This window comes from Felis catus, chromosome D1 (assembly GCF_018350175.1).
Source record: "Felis catus isolate Fca126 chromosome D1, F.catus_Fca126_mat1.0, whole genome shotgun sequence".
Taxonomy (NCBI): Eukaryota; Metazoa; Chordata; class Mammalia; order Carnivora; family Felidae; genus Felis; species Felis catus.
Genome location: NC_058377.1, coordinates 55,404,302 through 55,420,882, shown reverse-complemented (window position 1 = coordinate 55,420,882; position 16,581 = coordinate 55,404,302). Strand labels below are relative to the sequence as shown.

At 36.8% G+C, this 16,581-nt stretch overlaps 1 protein-coding gene across 4 annotated transcripts in view; it reads left to right on the top strand.

Annotated features, from left to right (window-relative positions):
- Positions 1 to 16,581, top strand: part of ACER3 (alkaline ceramidase 3) — a 168,832-nt gene that overhangs the window by 93,616 nt on the left and 58,635 nt on the right. For 3 of the 4 annotated variants that reach the window (XM_023239409.2, XM_023239410.2, XM_045038703.1), the window contains exon 3: positions 8,219 to 8,271. The exons of the other annotated variant lie outside the window; for it this stretch is intronic. In XM_023239409.2, the coding sequence (XP_023095177.1) occupies positions 8,219 to 8,271 (53 nt within the window). The remainder of the gene's footprint in view (positions 1 to 8,218; positions 8,272 to 16,581) is intronic. 4 annotated transcript variants of the gene reach the window in all.

Genomic DNA, 16,581 nt, shown 5'->3' with positions numbered 1-16,581 from the left:
GGGGATCATGACCTGAGCCAAAGTCAGATGCTTAACCAACTGAGTCACCCAGGTGCCCCACTTAGGCAAGAGTTTTTAAAGGCACTTCAGATACCAGTTTGTTAACTAATATACTAGCCATTGTTAGTAATCGTGTTGTTTTATTTTTTTAATGTTTATTTATTTTGAGAGACAGAGAGAATAGAGCATGTGAGCAGGGGACAGGCAGAGAGAGAGGGAGAGAGAATCCCAGGCAGGCTCTGTGTTGTCAGTGCAGAGCCCTACATGGCGGGGCTCGAACTCACGAACTGTGAGATCATGACCTGAGCCAAAATCGAGTCAGACACCTAGCTGACTGAGCTACCTAGGCACCCCAATCATACTGGTTTTCTATTGCTACTATAACAAAGCACCACAAATTAAGTAGCTTAAAACAATAAAATAAATTTATTATCTTATAGTTCTATAGATTAGAATTCTGACACAAGTCTCACTGAGCTAAAATCAAGGTTGGCAGGTCTGTGTTGTTTTTTTTTTTCCTGGGGGCTCTAAGAGAGAGTCAGTTTTCTCGTTTTTTCCAATTTACATGGCTCATCGGCCCTTTCTAGCGTTCTGTAGCCTTCCTGGGCACACGGCCACTTTCCTATATCTTCAAAGCTAGAAACTTTACATCTCTGAGCATTTTTCCGTAGTCCCATCTCCCAAAGTTTCCTGCTTTTGAGGACTCAGGTGATTAGGCTGGGCATACTATAATAATCTAGGATAATCTCCTCAATGCAAGGTCCTTAATTTAATCACATTTGCAAGATCATCTTTGGCATTTAAAGTAAAGTGACATATTCATTCATAGGTTTTGGGATTGAGATGCAGACATCTTTGGGAGCCATTATTCTGCCTACCATTCTCATGTAGTTACTACTGTCGCCCATGAATTGCTAAACTAATGTAGTAGCCCATCAGCATCCTCATTGATGCTGAGTGGGACAGGAGAAAGGAGTCCAAAACAATACACTGATAAGGCTAAATAAATAGGATATTCTGGCTCCTGTATGTATATGTGGTACTATAATAAGGCTATATACTAGGTAAGTATTAAATTAGAAAAGGGAATGTGATCAGTTCCCCTGAGGGTAGGTGGGAAACAATTAGAAAAGCTCTTATTAAATCCCTTAAATGACTTCTCATCAGTTTAGGCATAAAGTACAAACTTCTTAGGACACCTCTCCAAAGCTCATTCTTTTAATCACTACGTTCTACTACCTCTCTAATACAGTAGTGCATTTTGTTTCTAATGTGAATGCTAACTTCACCAGGAAAGTACAAACATGCATACCCTGTAATTGTAGCTGGCATTGTTTTGACACCACCAATAACACCAAAATCTCTAACCTGAGTTCATAATTTTAAGATAATCACACCTTACACCATTAATGCCTTTGATACTTTATAATAATATGCCCTTCTCCTTTTTCATCTATTCGGGGTCCCTTCTTATACATTTTGGTAAATCATGATAGGCTTTAAAAGGAGCTCAGTTGTTCGTGGACCTTTAACTTTCTGTCATGGTAAATAAGCTAACCTACTTCAGAAATCTAATGACTGCATTCTCTATGTACATGAATTTTTCAAAAAAAATTTTAAGTTTTTAAATTTATTTTGAGAAAGACAGAGAGTGAGAGAGGGGGAAGGACAGAGAGAAAAAAGGAAAGAGAGAGAATCCCAAGCAGGCTCCACACTGTCAGCTCAGAGCCCAATGCAGGACTTGAACCCACAAACTGTGAGATCATGACCTGAGGCAAAACCAAGACTCTTAACCAACTGAGCCACTCAGGTGCCCTTACATGAATTTTTTTAATAGCTTGAGTTAGGGATTAGAAAATAAAATTTATTGATGCCTACTATATGTCGGGTATATGGGAGGTAATCCTCATAGCAACCTTTCAATGATAAACATTGTTATCTTTATTTTACAGTTTAGATATCTGGGTCTTAAACAGACTTAAGCAACTTGCCAAAATAGATAAGTAATAAGTGATAGACTTGGGATTGTAGTTTAGATCTGATTCCAAAGCCTTTATACACTCTTTCCATGGTATGGTCAGTCAAATGGATCAAAATAAATGGGTATTGGAACATATCTGTATTCTGTTGTAACCTTGAAAAACTTTGACTGGTAGCCTGCCAGAATATTTAAATCAAGAGGTTCTAACTCAGTGAAATTCTATTACATGCTTGAGAGACTTGAAACTGTACTGAAGTGCTGTGAATATGAACATCTAATTAGAAGATGGTACATTGACCTTTTTATTCCAATTCCATTACTATTTGACTGCCTCGGTTTTCACTTTAGCCATGGCCATGTGGGGAAACTTGTCCCTGTTGCTTGTTTTTTGGAACGTTCTAGATAATCCCTATAAATGTGAATTTTATTTTAACTTTGATGCCTCAGACTTTTAAGGGAAACATTGTGATGAAATGTTGGCTAACAATCACCCTTACATTAATTGTCTCATTCTCCATGGGATTGAGTCAATTTACATGTCAAGAGCAAAAAAAAAAAAAAAAAAAAAAAAAGAAAAGAAAAGAAAAGAAAATGTTTAGATTCCTTTTAAAGAATCTCTAGAATTTCTAATTTGTATAATTTAAGGATCAACGAATGTTGTTTTGTTTTCGCACATTTCACATTTGTTCCTTTGGCTTGGGCAACTCGACCTCTCTATTCTTGAATTTCTTATTTGTGCTAGTTGGGATACTATTCAGAAAATATATACCTGTTGACAAATTGTAGCATGTTAGTGGTGAGAACTGGTTAACTGTGCTAAAACTTTGCCAGGGTTCTCCAGCCGGGCATGCCACTTTTAATTCAACCATTTTCTCTTTAAAAGAGATAACTGAAAATCTGTATGCCTTGGCGGGTTGGTGCTAATCTGGATTCTCTGCCTTTACTGCCCTCATCTTCTATAACTGTCCCAGGTGTACTTGATACTTTATATCAAACGACTTGCTATTTTCAGAACCACCTATATTTTTACATGTCTGCCTTTAACTCTCTTTGTCTGGCAAATTCAGCATGTCTGTCCTTCTGGACTTGGCATAGTATCATTTCCTCTAGAAAGCCCGCCTTTTAAACTTTCTTCAGTCCCTGATAGAATTGGAGGACCCTTTTCTGTGCTCCCACTGAATACAATGCGTATCTTTACCACAGCACTTAATACACCATATTAGTAATTACCTGTTTGCTTTCTCTCCCTTAATGTTCTGTAGTAGTTAAGGGGGGAAAGTGGCAAAACACGAATTTGGAGGCATTTAGGCAAGAGCCAGATCATGCAGGGCCAGAGTAAAGCATCTGGATTTTATTCTAAAAGCCAGTGGAGGGTTTTTAGTAGGAATGTGACATGATGCTATTTGTGCTTTTAAAAGATCATTCCGGATGCTTTGTGGAGAATGGCTTTTTTTTTTTTTTTTAACATTTATTTATTATTGAGAGACAGAGACAGAACATGAGCATGGGAGGGGCAGAGAGAGGGAAGACACAGAATCTTGAGCAGGCTCCAGGCTCTGAGCTGTCAGCACAGAGCCCGACGTGGGGCTCGAACTCACAAACTGCGAGATCCTGACCTGAGCCGAAGTCGGATGCTTAACCAACTAAGTCCTCCAGGCGCCCTGAGAATGGTTTTGTAGACAGTAAAAGTGCAAGCTGGGAAGCCAGTTAACAGACTGTTGCAGTGGTCCAAGTGAGAGATGATAGTGGTTAACACTGGGACAGCACCAGTGGACACTGGAGAGAAGTGGATGACTTGGGATGTATTTTGGAGAGAGTGCCAATAGGGGTTATTAATGTGTTAAATGTGGGGGTTAAAAAAAAGATTTTCAGTTGACTTCTAGGTTTCTAGTTTATGCAAGCATGTGGAGAGAATATCTTGCATTCTGTTTTGATTATGTTGAGTTTTTAAATGCCTGTGAGACATTAAATGCAGAGTCAGGTAGATGTTAAAATATGTGAGATTGGAGTTCAGGGGAGGGGGTTAGGCATCATCGTCAAAAGTTGGTATTTAAAGCTGTGGGAACTGAGGGGATCACCTGAGGGAATGAACGTAGAAAGAGAAGATGGCTGAAGATGAATATAAATACCACAAGTTCATCACCCAAAGGCAGAATCTGGCATGTAGACGTGTTTTGATTGGGTTAAATTTAAAATTTAACCATTTTAAAATTAGTTGCCCAGGGGCATCTGGGTGGCTTAGTCGGTTAAGCACCTGACTTCACCTCAGGCCATGATCTCACTGCTTGTGAGTTCAAGTCCCGCATTGGGCTCTGTGCTGACAGCTCAGAGCCTGGAGTCTCTTTCGGATTCTGTGTCTCCCTCTCTCTCTGCCCCTCCCCTGCTCGTGTTCTGTCTCTCTCTCGAAAATAAATAAACGTTAAAAAAATTATTTTAAATAAAATTAGTTGTCCATATTTGAAAATTGAAAGAGTTCCCATAGAAATCCAGATCTTTGCCTTCTCTTGAATAATTAGAAGATACAGCATCACTGAGCCTGTATTTCTGCATGGGAGCTGTCAGCGCAGGCTGTTCTCTTCAGACTGGTCTATACATTTGACCACAATCTCTACTGTTCCTTATTGTTCTTCACTTAGCTACTTTACTTAAATGCCTCTCTGGGCATTTGAGTTTACAGCCCCTGATTTAGACCTGAAGGATAGAAGGAGCCAACAAAGGAACCTAGGAAGAAGCAGTCATGAGATAAAAACCAGGAGAATAGGGCATTACAGAAAACTAGAGAGGAAAGTATTTCAGTTACTAACTGCCAGTAAGAGAGTGAGTGAGATGAAGACAGAAAAGCGCTGTTTTAGTGGTGTGAAGAGGTTTGAGGAATCGATGGGGAATAGAGGTAAGGAAATGGAGGCAGTTCTTTTGAAAACTCAGGGAAGTGAAGAAGCCTAGGTAATGGGGTGGAAAGGTGGCTTTGGAGATACTATGAGAGAATATGTAACAGTCGCTTAGAGAAGTAGATGTTAAAGAGACAGGAGAGAAAGGTGCTAATAAGTTGAAGATTTAAGAGAACAGATGATATCCTAGAGCACAAGAGCCTGGTTGGCCTTTACTAGAAGGAGACATGCTGCTTCAGGGAAGGAAGAAGAGCATTGGTCCTGAGGGGGTAACAGTATGGAATACTGTTAGATAAAATGAGAGTCTTCAGGGTTCACACAGAAGCAGAGAATTACCTTAGGCTGAAGATTTAGACTAAATATAGACTTAGATTTATAGATTTATATAGATTTATTTAGACTAAATCATGCACTTTGGAATGTAATCTGTTAAAATCTGATAGTTTTTTTAAAATTTTTTTAATGTTTATTTATTTTTGCGAGAGAGAGAGAGACAGACACAGAGTGTGCATGAGGGAGGGACAGAGAGAGGGAGACGCAGAATTTCAAGCAGTCTCCAGGCTCTGAACTATCAGCACAGAGCCAACATGGGGCCTCTCCCTCAACTGTTGACATGCAGGCAGATAAGAGAGTGAGGTCCTGCTCTTCCTCTTCTTAGGAAGACACTAGTACCATCAAGGGGACCTTACCCTCCTGACCTCTTCTCAACTTAATTACCTTCTAAAGTCTCCACACCCAAAGGCTCCACATTTGGGGTTAAAGCTTCAACATATAAATTTGGGAGGTGGGGACACAGACATGCAATTTGTAACAAGTTCCATCAACTGGTGAATGGATGAATAAAATGTAGTGTGTTCACAGAATAGAATATTATTCATCCATGAAAGAAATAAATTATTGATACATGCTATAATGTGAATGAACCTTGAAAATATGCTCAGTGAAAGAAACCAGATGTAAAAGGCTACATACTGTATGATTCTATTTATGTGAAAAGTCCAGAAGAGGCAAATCTATAGGGACAGAAAATACATTAGTGATTATCTAGGACTGAGGAGTGGGGAGAGGTGAGGAGAAATAGGGAGTGACTACTGATAGATAGGAGATTTCTCTTTGGGATGATAAAACTATTCTAAAATTAGGTAATGATGGTTGCACAGTCTGAACATTTAAAAACAGTTGAATTGTGCATTTTAAATTAATTTTATAGTATATGAGTTATATCTTGATAAAGCTGATAAGCTTTAGCAAAAATAGTTTGCTTTAAGGTGGCAAAATAGAAAATATTGTGTCGAGAAAGGTGATGCTGTTCTATTACATTTCTTTGCTTTCTCAGTAGATTGTTGAAAGGAAGTAAATTGTAGCGATCTCTGAAAATCAGACTTTTAATGCTATATGATAAACAGTACAAGAGAACATTTGAGAAGGTTTAGACAAAAAAAATTCTTGACCAAATCATGATTAAGTAGCCAGTCTACCTTTCAAAATGAATAGTCATCCCTCTACATTAAAAAAAAATGTTTTTAATGTTTGTTTATTTTTGGGAGAGAGAGACGGAGCACGAATGGGGCAGGGGCAGAGGGAGAGAGAGGGAGACACAGAATCCTAAGCAGGCTCCAGGCTCTGAGCTGTCAGCACAGAACCCGACTCGGGACTCAGACTCACGAATCACGAGATCATGACCTGAGCTGAAGTCAGACACTTAACCGACTCTACCACCCAGGTGCCTCATCCCTCTGCATTTCATTTTTATTCTTAGATATTGTATGCCTTTATCTCACAGTTTGTGGGTTCCCCACCCCCCTTCCATTAATTTATCCACCTTTGCACCTTCTAATTTCTCCCTTGGTAAAAAGACCTCAACTATTCTACTTCCTCATTTCTTTAGAATGAGTACAGTAATTGTTTACTTCTGTCATTTCATTTTGAATATTAAAAAATATGTGATAACATATTTAGTGACTTTTTTTAAAAAAGCACTGGTAACAGAACTTGAAATTTTTCTCAAGTGGCTTTGTACAATTTTGTGACACCCCCATTTACCATGTTTGTTGACCATCTTAACCACCCTTAAGGCTCTTAACCATCCTTAAGGCTAACTCCCCTGGTTTCTTTTCTCTGTCTTCCTTTGTAAGTGCCCTTCTTCTGTGCTCTCGTGGTATTCTGCATATCTCTTTATTATATCTCCATCTACTGGCATTTTAGCTGCCTGTCTCTTCCATTAGACTATGTGCTTCATTCAGGTCAATGACTGAATCTTATCTTTGTAACTGTAGCTGAATTTGGCAAATAGGAGGTGCTCAGTAAGTGCTTGTGGAATTGTTTAATGTATCACAGAAACTTTTTTATCAGGTTTGATAGGGGCTTGTATTTGGTCAGCTAAGTTTTAAAACTTCAAAGCATAGAATTATTGAAAAGATAATATAAACACCTACCTTAAAATTTTATTTTAATTCGAACATATAATTGTATAATCTTTGACAATTATTTGATACACAGTGTGGCCTTTAAATATGGGATCCTAATTAATAGTTCTCCTTAGACTTTCTTGGATTAAAAACAAAAATTTTAAAAAACCTAAAATGAACAGTTTATTTAAAATAGAGGCACTTGGAAAGAACTTTGAGATGTAAATACAGTCTTTACATTTTTACTGTTTTTCTCAATCTAACATATCTTACCCACGCTTAATTCAACAGCAGTTTTTATTAGCAACTCTCTTTTATTGAGTCCATTTTAAGCATTTTAAATAGTTTCTGAAGAAACAACGGCTTTCTTTGGAATCATATTTCTGATAACTACATACAGTGGCATTAACAGGTTTGGTAACAGACATAACTGTCTGACTCTTAGTATACAATTCAGCTATTTGGCTGGGCTGGAAGTGCTAGGAAGTACCAAAGAGTAGCTAACTAGCTATAAACACTAAAGCTTATCTCAGGAGGTAGACAGTCTCTCCTTTGCTGTCCTGCCTGCCCGCCCCTCCCTTGTGGTGTATTCAGTAAACTTCTATATACATTCAAAAAAAAAAAAAAAAAAAAAACTTATCCTGAGCATTGGGTAGTATATTTTATAGAAAGAATGGAGAATATTGATTAATCCAATAAGTCCACTTAGTAGAGGGAATTTATGAGAACTTGTCCTGTACTTGGGTTTTTTTTTTCTATATCAAAATTTCATCAATTATAGAGCTTATGCAGAGTCTACTATATCCTCCCATAAGATTTCATAAACTTTGTTCTTAAAACTCAGTGCTTTGCAATGTCTTATTACCTTCTCAAGCCACTCTGGCTACCCCCAACGAATTTCATGCTAATCTTTTTTTTTTATTTGTTTGTTTTAATTTCAGTGGTAGGAATGGGATCCTGGTGCTTCCACATGACTCTGAAATATGAAATGCAGGTCAGTAATGACAAAATTAACTAAATGCTTATTTCTCTTCACCCAGACACTTCAAATTTGAGGGAAGAATACATTACTAGAGGATGCTGTTGAGACAAGCGACTAAAAGAAAAAAAAGAGATTGAATATCTCTTTTTACTTCAGGCCAGAGGATCCAAATTGACTAAGTGGAATAAAGAGGCGAGCAGATAAATTATTCATAGAGAAAACAAGTGAGAGCAGTATAGCGTTGACTACCTCTGTGCAGGCGTGAAGTATTAGAGAAGGATTGCAGAGTACAGACCCCTGGGTGCATTTTAAAAAGACAGTCAGTTCACCAAGGTAGTATATTCTTAGATGCCTGCATTTCCTCATGTCTGTCTTACAGCATCCATTTGAATGGATGGTTCCTCTAGCTAGCAAAGTGTTAGGGCTATGCAGGGATTTTACTGTCCTTGCTCTAAGGGGGCTATATATCTAGTCATAAATCTTTTGACCTCTTTTTTTTTTTTAATGTTTGTTTATTTTTGAGAAGGAGATAGAGTGCAAGAGGGGGAGGGGAAGAGAGATAGGGAGACACAGAATCCAAAGCAGGCATCAGGCTCCGAGCTGTCAGCACAGAACCTGATGTGGGGCTTGAACTCAGGAACCCCGAGATCATGACCCGAGCCGAAGTCAGACGCCTAACTGACTGAGCCACCCAGGTGCCCCAATCTTTTGAGCTCTTTATTCCTCATTAATAACCTAGAAACTTCTGGAACAGCACTGTCCGGTAGAAATATAACATGAGGATATATGTAATTTAAAATTTTCTGGGAGCCACATTAAGAAAAGCCATGTTAAAAAGAAATAGTTGAAATTACTTTTAATAATACATTCATTTAACCCAATATATGCAAATATTATTTCAACATGTAATCAGTATAAAAATGTATTAATGAAATGTTTCTTATCTTGAAATAAGGTGTATATCTCAGTTTGGATTAGGTTCATTCAAGCACTCAGTAGCCAGATAAGGCTGGTGGCTGCTGGATTGGACAGTGCTATTCCAGAAGGATTTGTGAATACAACAGTCTATGAATTATTAATTACATCTATATTAAATGTATAAGAATTAATTTTTTAGGATTGATTCTGATATTCAACACATATTTATAGTAAGGTGTTCTGTGTACAGGTTGTGCTTGCTCTGGAGAATACACAATTGAATGAGACACGGATCTGACTTAATTGAGCATAGAACATACTTCTCACACTTTCTAGCAGAAAAACAGACTTACAAACAATGGCATAATATGAACATTATTTTTAAGAAGAAGTACAAATCTGTGGCATCACAGTAGAGTCTGGAAGAATGTATAAAAGTCAAAGACATTTAACCAAAATTTGAAAGATTTAGTTAAAACTTTCTAGGTACTGAAAGGATGAAATGACATACCAGACTTCCATTGTGCCACGGAGAGGCGGGGAGTCATTTCATTGTTTGGTATATGTGACAACAGTGATAAAACGAGCACTTAAAATGTGTTTCGAGAATGGTGAAAAATGGCAGGAATGTTGTTCAAAATATTTAACAGCTATAGGGTAAGAGTTCCAACAGTGAGAATGGTGATACCAGTGAGCAACAGCTGAAATATAGACCCTGAAAATAAGGCTTCGTGTTTGATCGTACTAAAAAATAATTGGAATTTTTCCAGCTCTAGCTATCATGAAGTGCTTTCATATAGAGTATCTTAAATAGTTATTACCATGTTTTATAAATTCCAGTACTAGAACTGAAAGAGGCTAATTGATTTGACCAAAATCACCCACAGTTTATAAATGATGTATCTCCTATATATTTGTATATACACACACATATATTTCTATATACACATATATACATCCATTCTCTAGGTCTGCCGGCATGGGAGCAGAAGAGCATACCTAACATTCAGATCTGGTTTCTAAAAACCATTCTCCATTTAAAAGGAACGGTGCTGGGGTGGCTGGCTGGCTTAGTTGGTGGAACACGTGACTCTTGATGTCAGGGTCGTGGATTCAAGCCCCATGTTGGGAATAGGGTTTACTTTAAAAAATAATAATAAAAAATAAAATCTTTAAAAAAATAATAAAAGGAACTGGGGCTGTTCAGAGGGCCGAGGCAGAAAAAAAGGACATTATGAACCTAGAACATCTTTTTATGCTAGAAAGAATGGAAAAGCTAAAAGAATGATGGGCACATGTCAGAAGAACACTGGAAACCAACTTAAAGGGGTTCCCATGGGCCAAATTTGGGAAAATTTGAGCATCAAAATAAATATTGATAGTAACAGTTTATAATAGTTACCAAACCCATTGAGCATATAACCCATTGAACAAAATGGGAAATTATGAAGTCATACTAAAATAATAAGCTATATGTAATTGAAACAATAAGTGATCATAAGTAAATGAATAAGTTAAAAATTTGATGCTGAATTTACATAGTTTTGAAGTACTTTACCATAAAATAATTATAAAGGGAAAAAGTAACTTTACAGTGAAGGAGCAGTGAACAACCTTAGTCAAACAGAGTGAGTATCTTCAGTGATGGGACAAATCAAAGTTGTGTGCCACCTGACAAGATACAGTGGCAAGAACATAGCATCACTTCTCTGATATTCTTGCCAAAGATGCATGATCTGAATCTAGTCATATGGAAACATCAGGCAAAATCAAATTGAGTGACATACTATAAAATAACTGGCATGTAATCTTCAAAAGTATCCATGGTCATAAAATTAAAAGACTGAAGAACTGTTTGAAATTGAAGAACACCAAAAAGACATGACCACTACATATAGTGTGTGATTCTGGACTGGATGGTGTGTGTGTGTGTGTGTGTGTGTGTGTGTGTGTGTGTGTGTGTGTGTTTACATTTATGATATTGGGACACTTAGAAAAACTTGGATGAAGTCTGAGGATTACGTGGTAGTAATAAATTAATGTTAATTTCCTGATTTTGTTGATAGTATTGTGGATATGTAGATGAATCTTTTTTTTTAAAGATTTAATGCACATTCCATAAAGTTCACCATTTTGAAGTATATAAGTTAATTGCTTTAAGTATACTCACAAAATTGTGATGCCATCACCACTAATTCCAAACACTTTCATCATCCCAAAGAGAAACCCCATGCCCATTAGCCATCTCTTCTCATTACTCTCTGCCTCTGTAGATTGGCCTATTCCGGACATGTCATTGCAATGGATCATACAGTGTGTGACCTTTCATGTCTGGCTTCTTTGACTTAGGGTGAATAATACTACATTATATGGGTATACCACATTTTGTTTCTCATTTGTCAATGAATGGACTTTGGGCTGTTTCCACTTTTTGGGTTTTATACATAATGCTGCTGTGAACATTTGTGTGCAAGATTTTGTGTGGATATATGTTTTCAATTCTCTTAGATATTTATTTATTAGAAATGGAATTGCTATGGGGCGTCTGGGTGGCTTGGTCTGTTGAGCGTCCGGCTTCGGCTCAGGTCATGATCTCACGGTTTGTGAGTTCGAGCCCCGCATCGGGCTCTGTGCTGGCAGCTCAGAGCCTGGAGCCTGCTTCTGATTCTGTGTCTCCCTCTCTCTCTGCCCCTCCCCCACTCATGCTCTGTCTCTCTCGGTCTCAGAAATAAATAAACATAAAAAAAAAAAAGAAATGGAATTGCTAGGTCACATGGTAATTCTGTTTTTAACCTTTTGAAGAGCTACTAGACTATTTTTCAAAGTGGCTGTGCCCTTTTACGTTCCCACCAGCAATTTCTCCATATTCGTCCTTCCTTTTGAGTATAGCCATCCTGCTGGTTATGAAATGATATCTCATTGTGGTTTTGATTTGCATTTTCCAGTGATGTTGAACGTTTTTTCATGTGCTTATTGCCCATTTGTATATCTTCACAGGAAAAATATCTATTCAGATCCTTTACCCATTCTTAAATTGTGTTATTTGCCTTTTTATCATTGAGTTTTAAGGGTACATATCTTGGGTATTAGACCCTTATTGAATACATAGTTTGTGAATATCTTCTTCCATTCTGTGGGTTGTTTTTTCATTTTCTTAATAGCATCCTTTGAAGCAAACTGGTTTTGATTTTTTTCTTAGGTTGCCTGTGCTTTTAATATCATATCTAAGAAACCATTGCTTAATCCAAGGTCATGAAGATTTATACCTGTGTTTTCTTCTAAGAGCTTAATAGTTTTAGCTCTTACATTTAGGTCTTTGGTCCATTTTTTTAAATTCCAGTATAATTAACATAAAATATTATATTAGTTGCAGGTGTACAGTATAGTGATTGAACAATTCTGTATGGTATTCATTGCTCATCATGACAAATGTACTCTTAATCCCCTTCACCTGTTTCACCCAATACTCACTCACCTCCCTCTGGCAACCACCAGTTTGTTTTCTATATTTAAGAATCTCTTTTTGTTTGTCTCATTTTTTCTTTGTTTTGTTTCTTAAATATACACGTGAGTAAAATCATATGGCATTTTTCTTTGATTTATTTCACTTAGCATTATACCCTCTAGATCCATCCATGTTGTTGCAAATGGCAAGATTTCATTCTCTTTTATGACTGAGTAACATTCCACTGTACATATTTACCACATCTTATTACCATTCATCTATGGATGGATACTTGGATTGCTTCCGTATTTTGGTTATTGTAAATAATGCCACAATAAACATAGGGGTGCATATATCTTTTCAAATTAATGTTTTTTTTTTTCCTTTGGGTCAATACCCAGCAGTGGAACTACTGGATCATATGGTAATTCTGTTTTTAATTTTTTTGAGAAGCCTCCATACTGTTTTCCACAGCGGCAGTACCAGTTTGTATTCCCACCAACAGTGCACAAGGGTTCCTTTTTCTCCACATCCTCACCAACACTTGTTTCTTGTGTTTTTGACTTTAGCCATTCTGACAGATATGAGATATCTCATTGTGGTTTTGATTTGCATTTACCTGATGATGAGTAATGTTGAGCATCTCTTCATGTGTCTGTTGGCCATCTGTATATCTTCTTTGGAGAAATGTCTGTTCATGTCCACTGCCCATTTTCTAATTGGATTGTTGTTTTGGTGTTGAGTTAATATACTTTTGATACTAACCCTTTACCAGATATATCATTTGCAAATATCTTCTCCCATCCAGTAGGTTATCTTTTAGTTTTGTTGGTTGTTTCCTTAGCTGTGCAGAAGCTTTTTGTTTTGATGAAGTCCCAATAGTTTATTTTTGCTTTTGTTTCCCTTGCCTTAGGGGACATATCTAGAAAAATGTTGCTATGGCCGATACTGCCTGTGTTCTCTTCTAGGATTTTTATGGTTTCAGGTTCCACATTCAGTTGTTTAATCCATTTTGAGTTTATTTTTGTGTATGGTATAGGAAGTGGTCCAGTTTGATTTTTTTTTTTTTTTTTTTGCATGTAGTTGTCCAGTTTTCCCAGCACCAGTTGGAAGAGATTGTCTTTTTCCCCATTGTAGATTCTTGTCTCCTTTGTCATAGATTAATCTACTGTATGATCCTGGGTTTATTTCTGGGCTCTCTATTCTGTACCATTGATCTATGTGTCTTTTTGGGGGGAGGGGGCAGTACCATACTGTTTTGATTACTACAGCTTCATAGCATATCTTGAAATCTGGAATTGTGATGCCTCCAGTTTTGTTCTTTTTTTTTTTTTTTTTTTTTTTTCAAGATTGCTTTGGCCATTCAGGGTCTCTTGTGGTTCCATACAAATTTTAGGATTATTTGTTCTAATTCTGTGAAAACTGCTATTGCTATTTTGATAGAGATTGCATTAAATCTATAGATCACTTTGGGTGATCTTTGGGTAGTATGGACATTTTAATAGCATTTGTTCTCCTGATTCTTTAATCCATTTTAAGTTCATTTTTTTTTATATGGTGTGAGGTCAAGGTCTAGCTTCATTCTTTTACACGTGGATATCCAGTTGCCCCAGAATCATTTGTTGAAAAGACTATTCTTTTGACATTGAATTTTCTTGGCACCCCTGCCTAAAATCAAACAATCATAAATGTATGAATTTATTTCTTGAATCTCAGTTTAACTCTCAGTTCTGTTCCATTGGTCTATGTCTGTACTTGTACTAGTATCACACAGCCTTGATTACTATAGATTTGTAAATTTTGAAATCAGGAGCTGTGAGTCCTCCAAATTTGTTGTTGTTGTTCTTCTTCCTCTTTGGGGAGAGAGAGAGACCATGCACGTGCACAAGTGCACAAGTGCACAAGTGCACAGGCAGGGGGTGAAGGGCAGAGGGGGAGAGAGAATCTTAAGCAGGCTCCATGCTCAGCATGTAGCCTGACACAGGGCTTGATCCCATAACCCTGGGATCACAACCCAAGCCAAACTCAAGAGTTGGATGCTCAACTAACTGAGCCACCCAGGTGCCCCTGTTCTTGTTTTTAAAAACTGTTTAAACTATTCTGGGTCCCTTGCATTTCCATGTGAATTTTAGGACCAGATTATCAATTTCTGCAAAAATTAGCTGGGACTTTGAAAGGGATTCCATTGAATCCACAGATCACTTTGGAGAGTATTGCTTTCTTTAATAGTGTCTCCTAATCCTTGAACATAGGATGTCTTCCCATTTATTTAAGTCTTTAATTTCTTTCAGTGATAGTTTATAGTTAGTGTGTAAGTCTTGACTTCTTTTGTTAAATGTATTCATTCATAAATAATGTATTTTTTGATGCTATTGTAAATAGAATTTTCTTAATTTCATTTTTATTTCTCATGCTAATTTATAGAAATAACAATGATTTTTGCATAGTCTTGTATTCCGCAGCACTGCTGAACTTTTTTTTTTTTTTTTTTTTTTTTTTTTTTTACCTCTAGTAGTTTTTTGTGTATGCATATGTGGATTTGTTAGGGTTTCCTGAATACAAGATCGTGTCATATGCAAATACAGTTTTATATCTTACTTATCAATTGGATGCCTTTTACTTATTGTTCTTGCCTGTTGAATAGAAGTGGAAAGAGCAGACATCCTTGTTTTGCTCCTGATCTTAGGAAGAAAGCTTTTAGTTTTTCATCATTAGTTATAATGTTGGCTGGGGTTTTGTGTGAATGCTCTTTATTAGGCTGAGGGAGTTCCCATTCTATTCCTAGTTTGCTGAGTGTTTTTATCATGAAAAGATGTTGGCATTTTCAAATATTTTTTTTCTGAATCTCTTGAGACGACCATGTGGTTTTTCTCCTTTATTATATTAGTATAGTCTAGTACATTGATTGATTCTCCTATGTTGAACCAATTTTGCATTCCTGTGATAAATTTCATTTGGTCAAGGCATATAATCCAAGCGAATATCTTCGTAAGAAATATACATACACTAAAGTACTTGGGAGTAATGGAACCTCATGTCAGCAACTTATTCAAATGGTTCAGAGAGAGTAAAGTTCTTTGTACTTCCCTTCAAACTTTGCTGTACCTTGAAGTTGTTTTAATTTTTTTTTTTAAAGAAAAACATTGTACATGTTCTTTGACCCAGTAATTGTACTCCTACATATACGTATACATCCTAAAAAAGTAATCAAAGATAGGGAAAAGATGTTTTACAAGCGTGTTACACATGTGACAGTGTTACACATGATACAGTTTTTAAATGATCTAAATGTTTAACAAAAAGGAGACTGTTACATATACTATGATATAACTATGTGTTGAAGTGTACTATAGCCATTTAAAATAATATTTTGATGGGCGCCTGGCTGGCTCAGTCCGTAGAGCATGTGACTCTTGATCTCAGGGTGTGAGTTCAAGCTGTACATTGGGCATAAAGGTTACTTAAAAAAAAATCAAATAAAGAAAAAATGATCTCTGTTTGAGTGTCTTTTTTTTTTTAATGTTTCTTCATTTATTTTGAGGGAGAGAGAGCGTGGGCACGCAGGGTTTGGGGCAGAGAGAAAGAGGGAGAGAGAATCCTATGCAGTCTCCACGCTGTCAGCCCAGAGCCCATGTGGGGCTAAATCTCACAAACTGTGAGATCATGACCTGAGCTGAAATCAAGAGTCAGATGCTTAACCAACTGAGCCACACAGGTGCCCCTCTGATTGAATATCTTTAAAAATTAAATAAATAAATAATATTTTGAAGACCAGTAAAATGGGAAACTGTCATAAAGACAAAACTTTGTGTAATGTAAAATCAATCTTATAAACAATAGAAAAAAGACTGGAAGGAAGTACATTTTGCTTCATTTCTTTTCCCTTTTTACAAAGTTTGTAATCTATGGCCCAAAATTACAGTAACTCCCACCTACCCATATAAATATTCTCAATATTG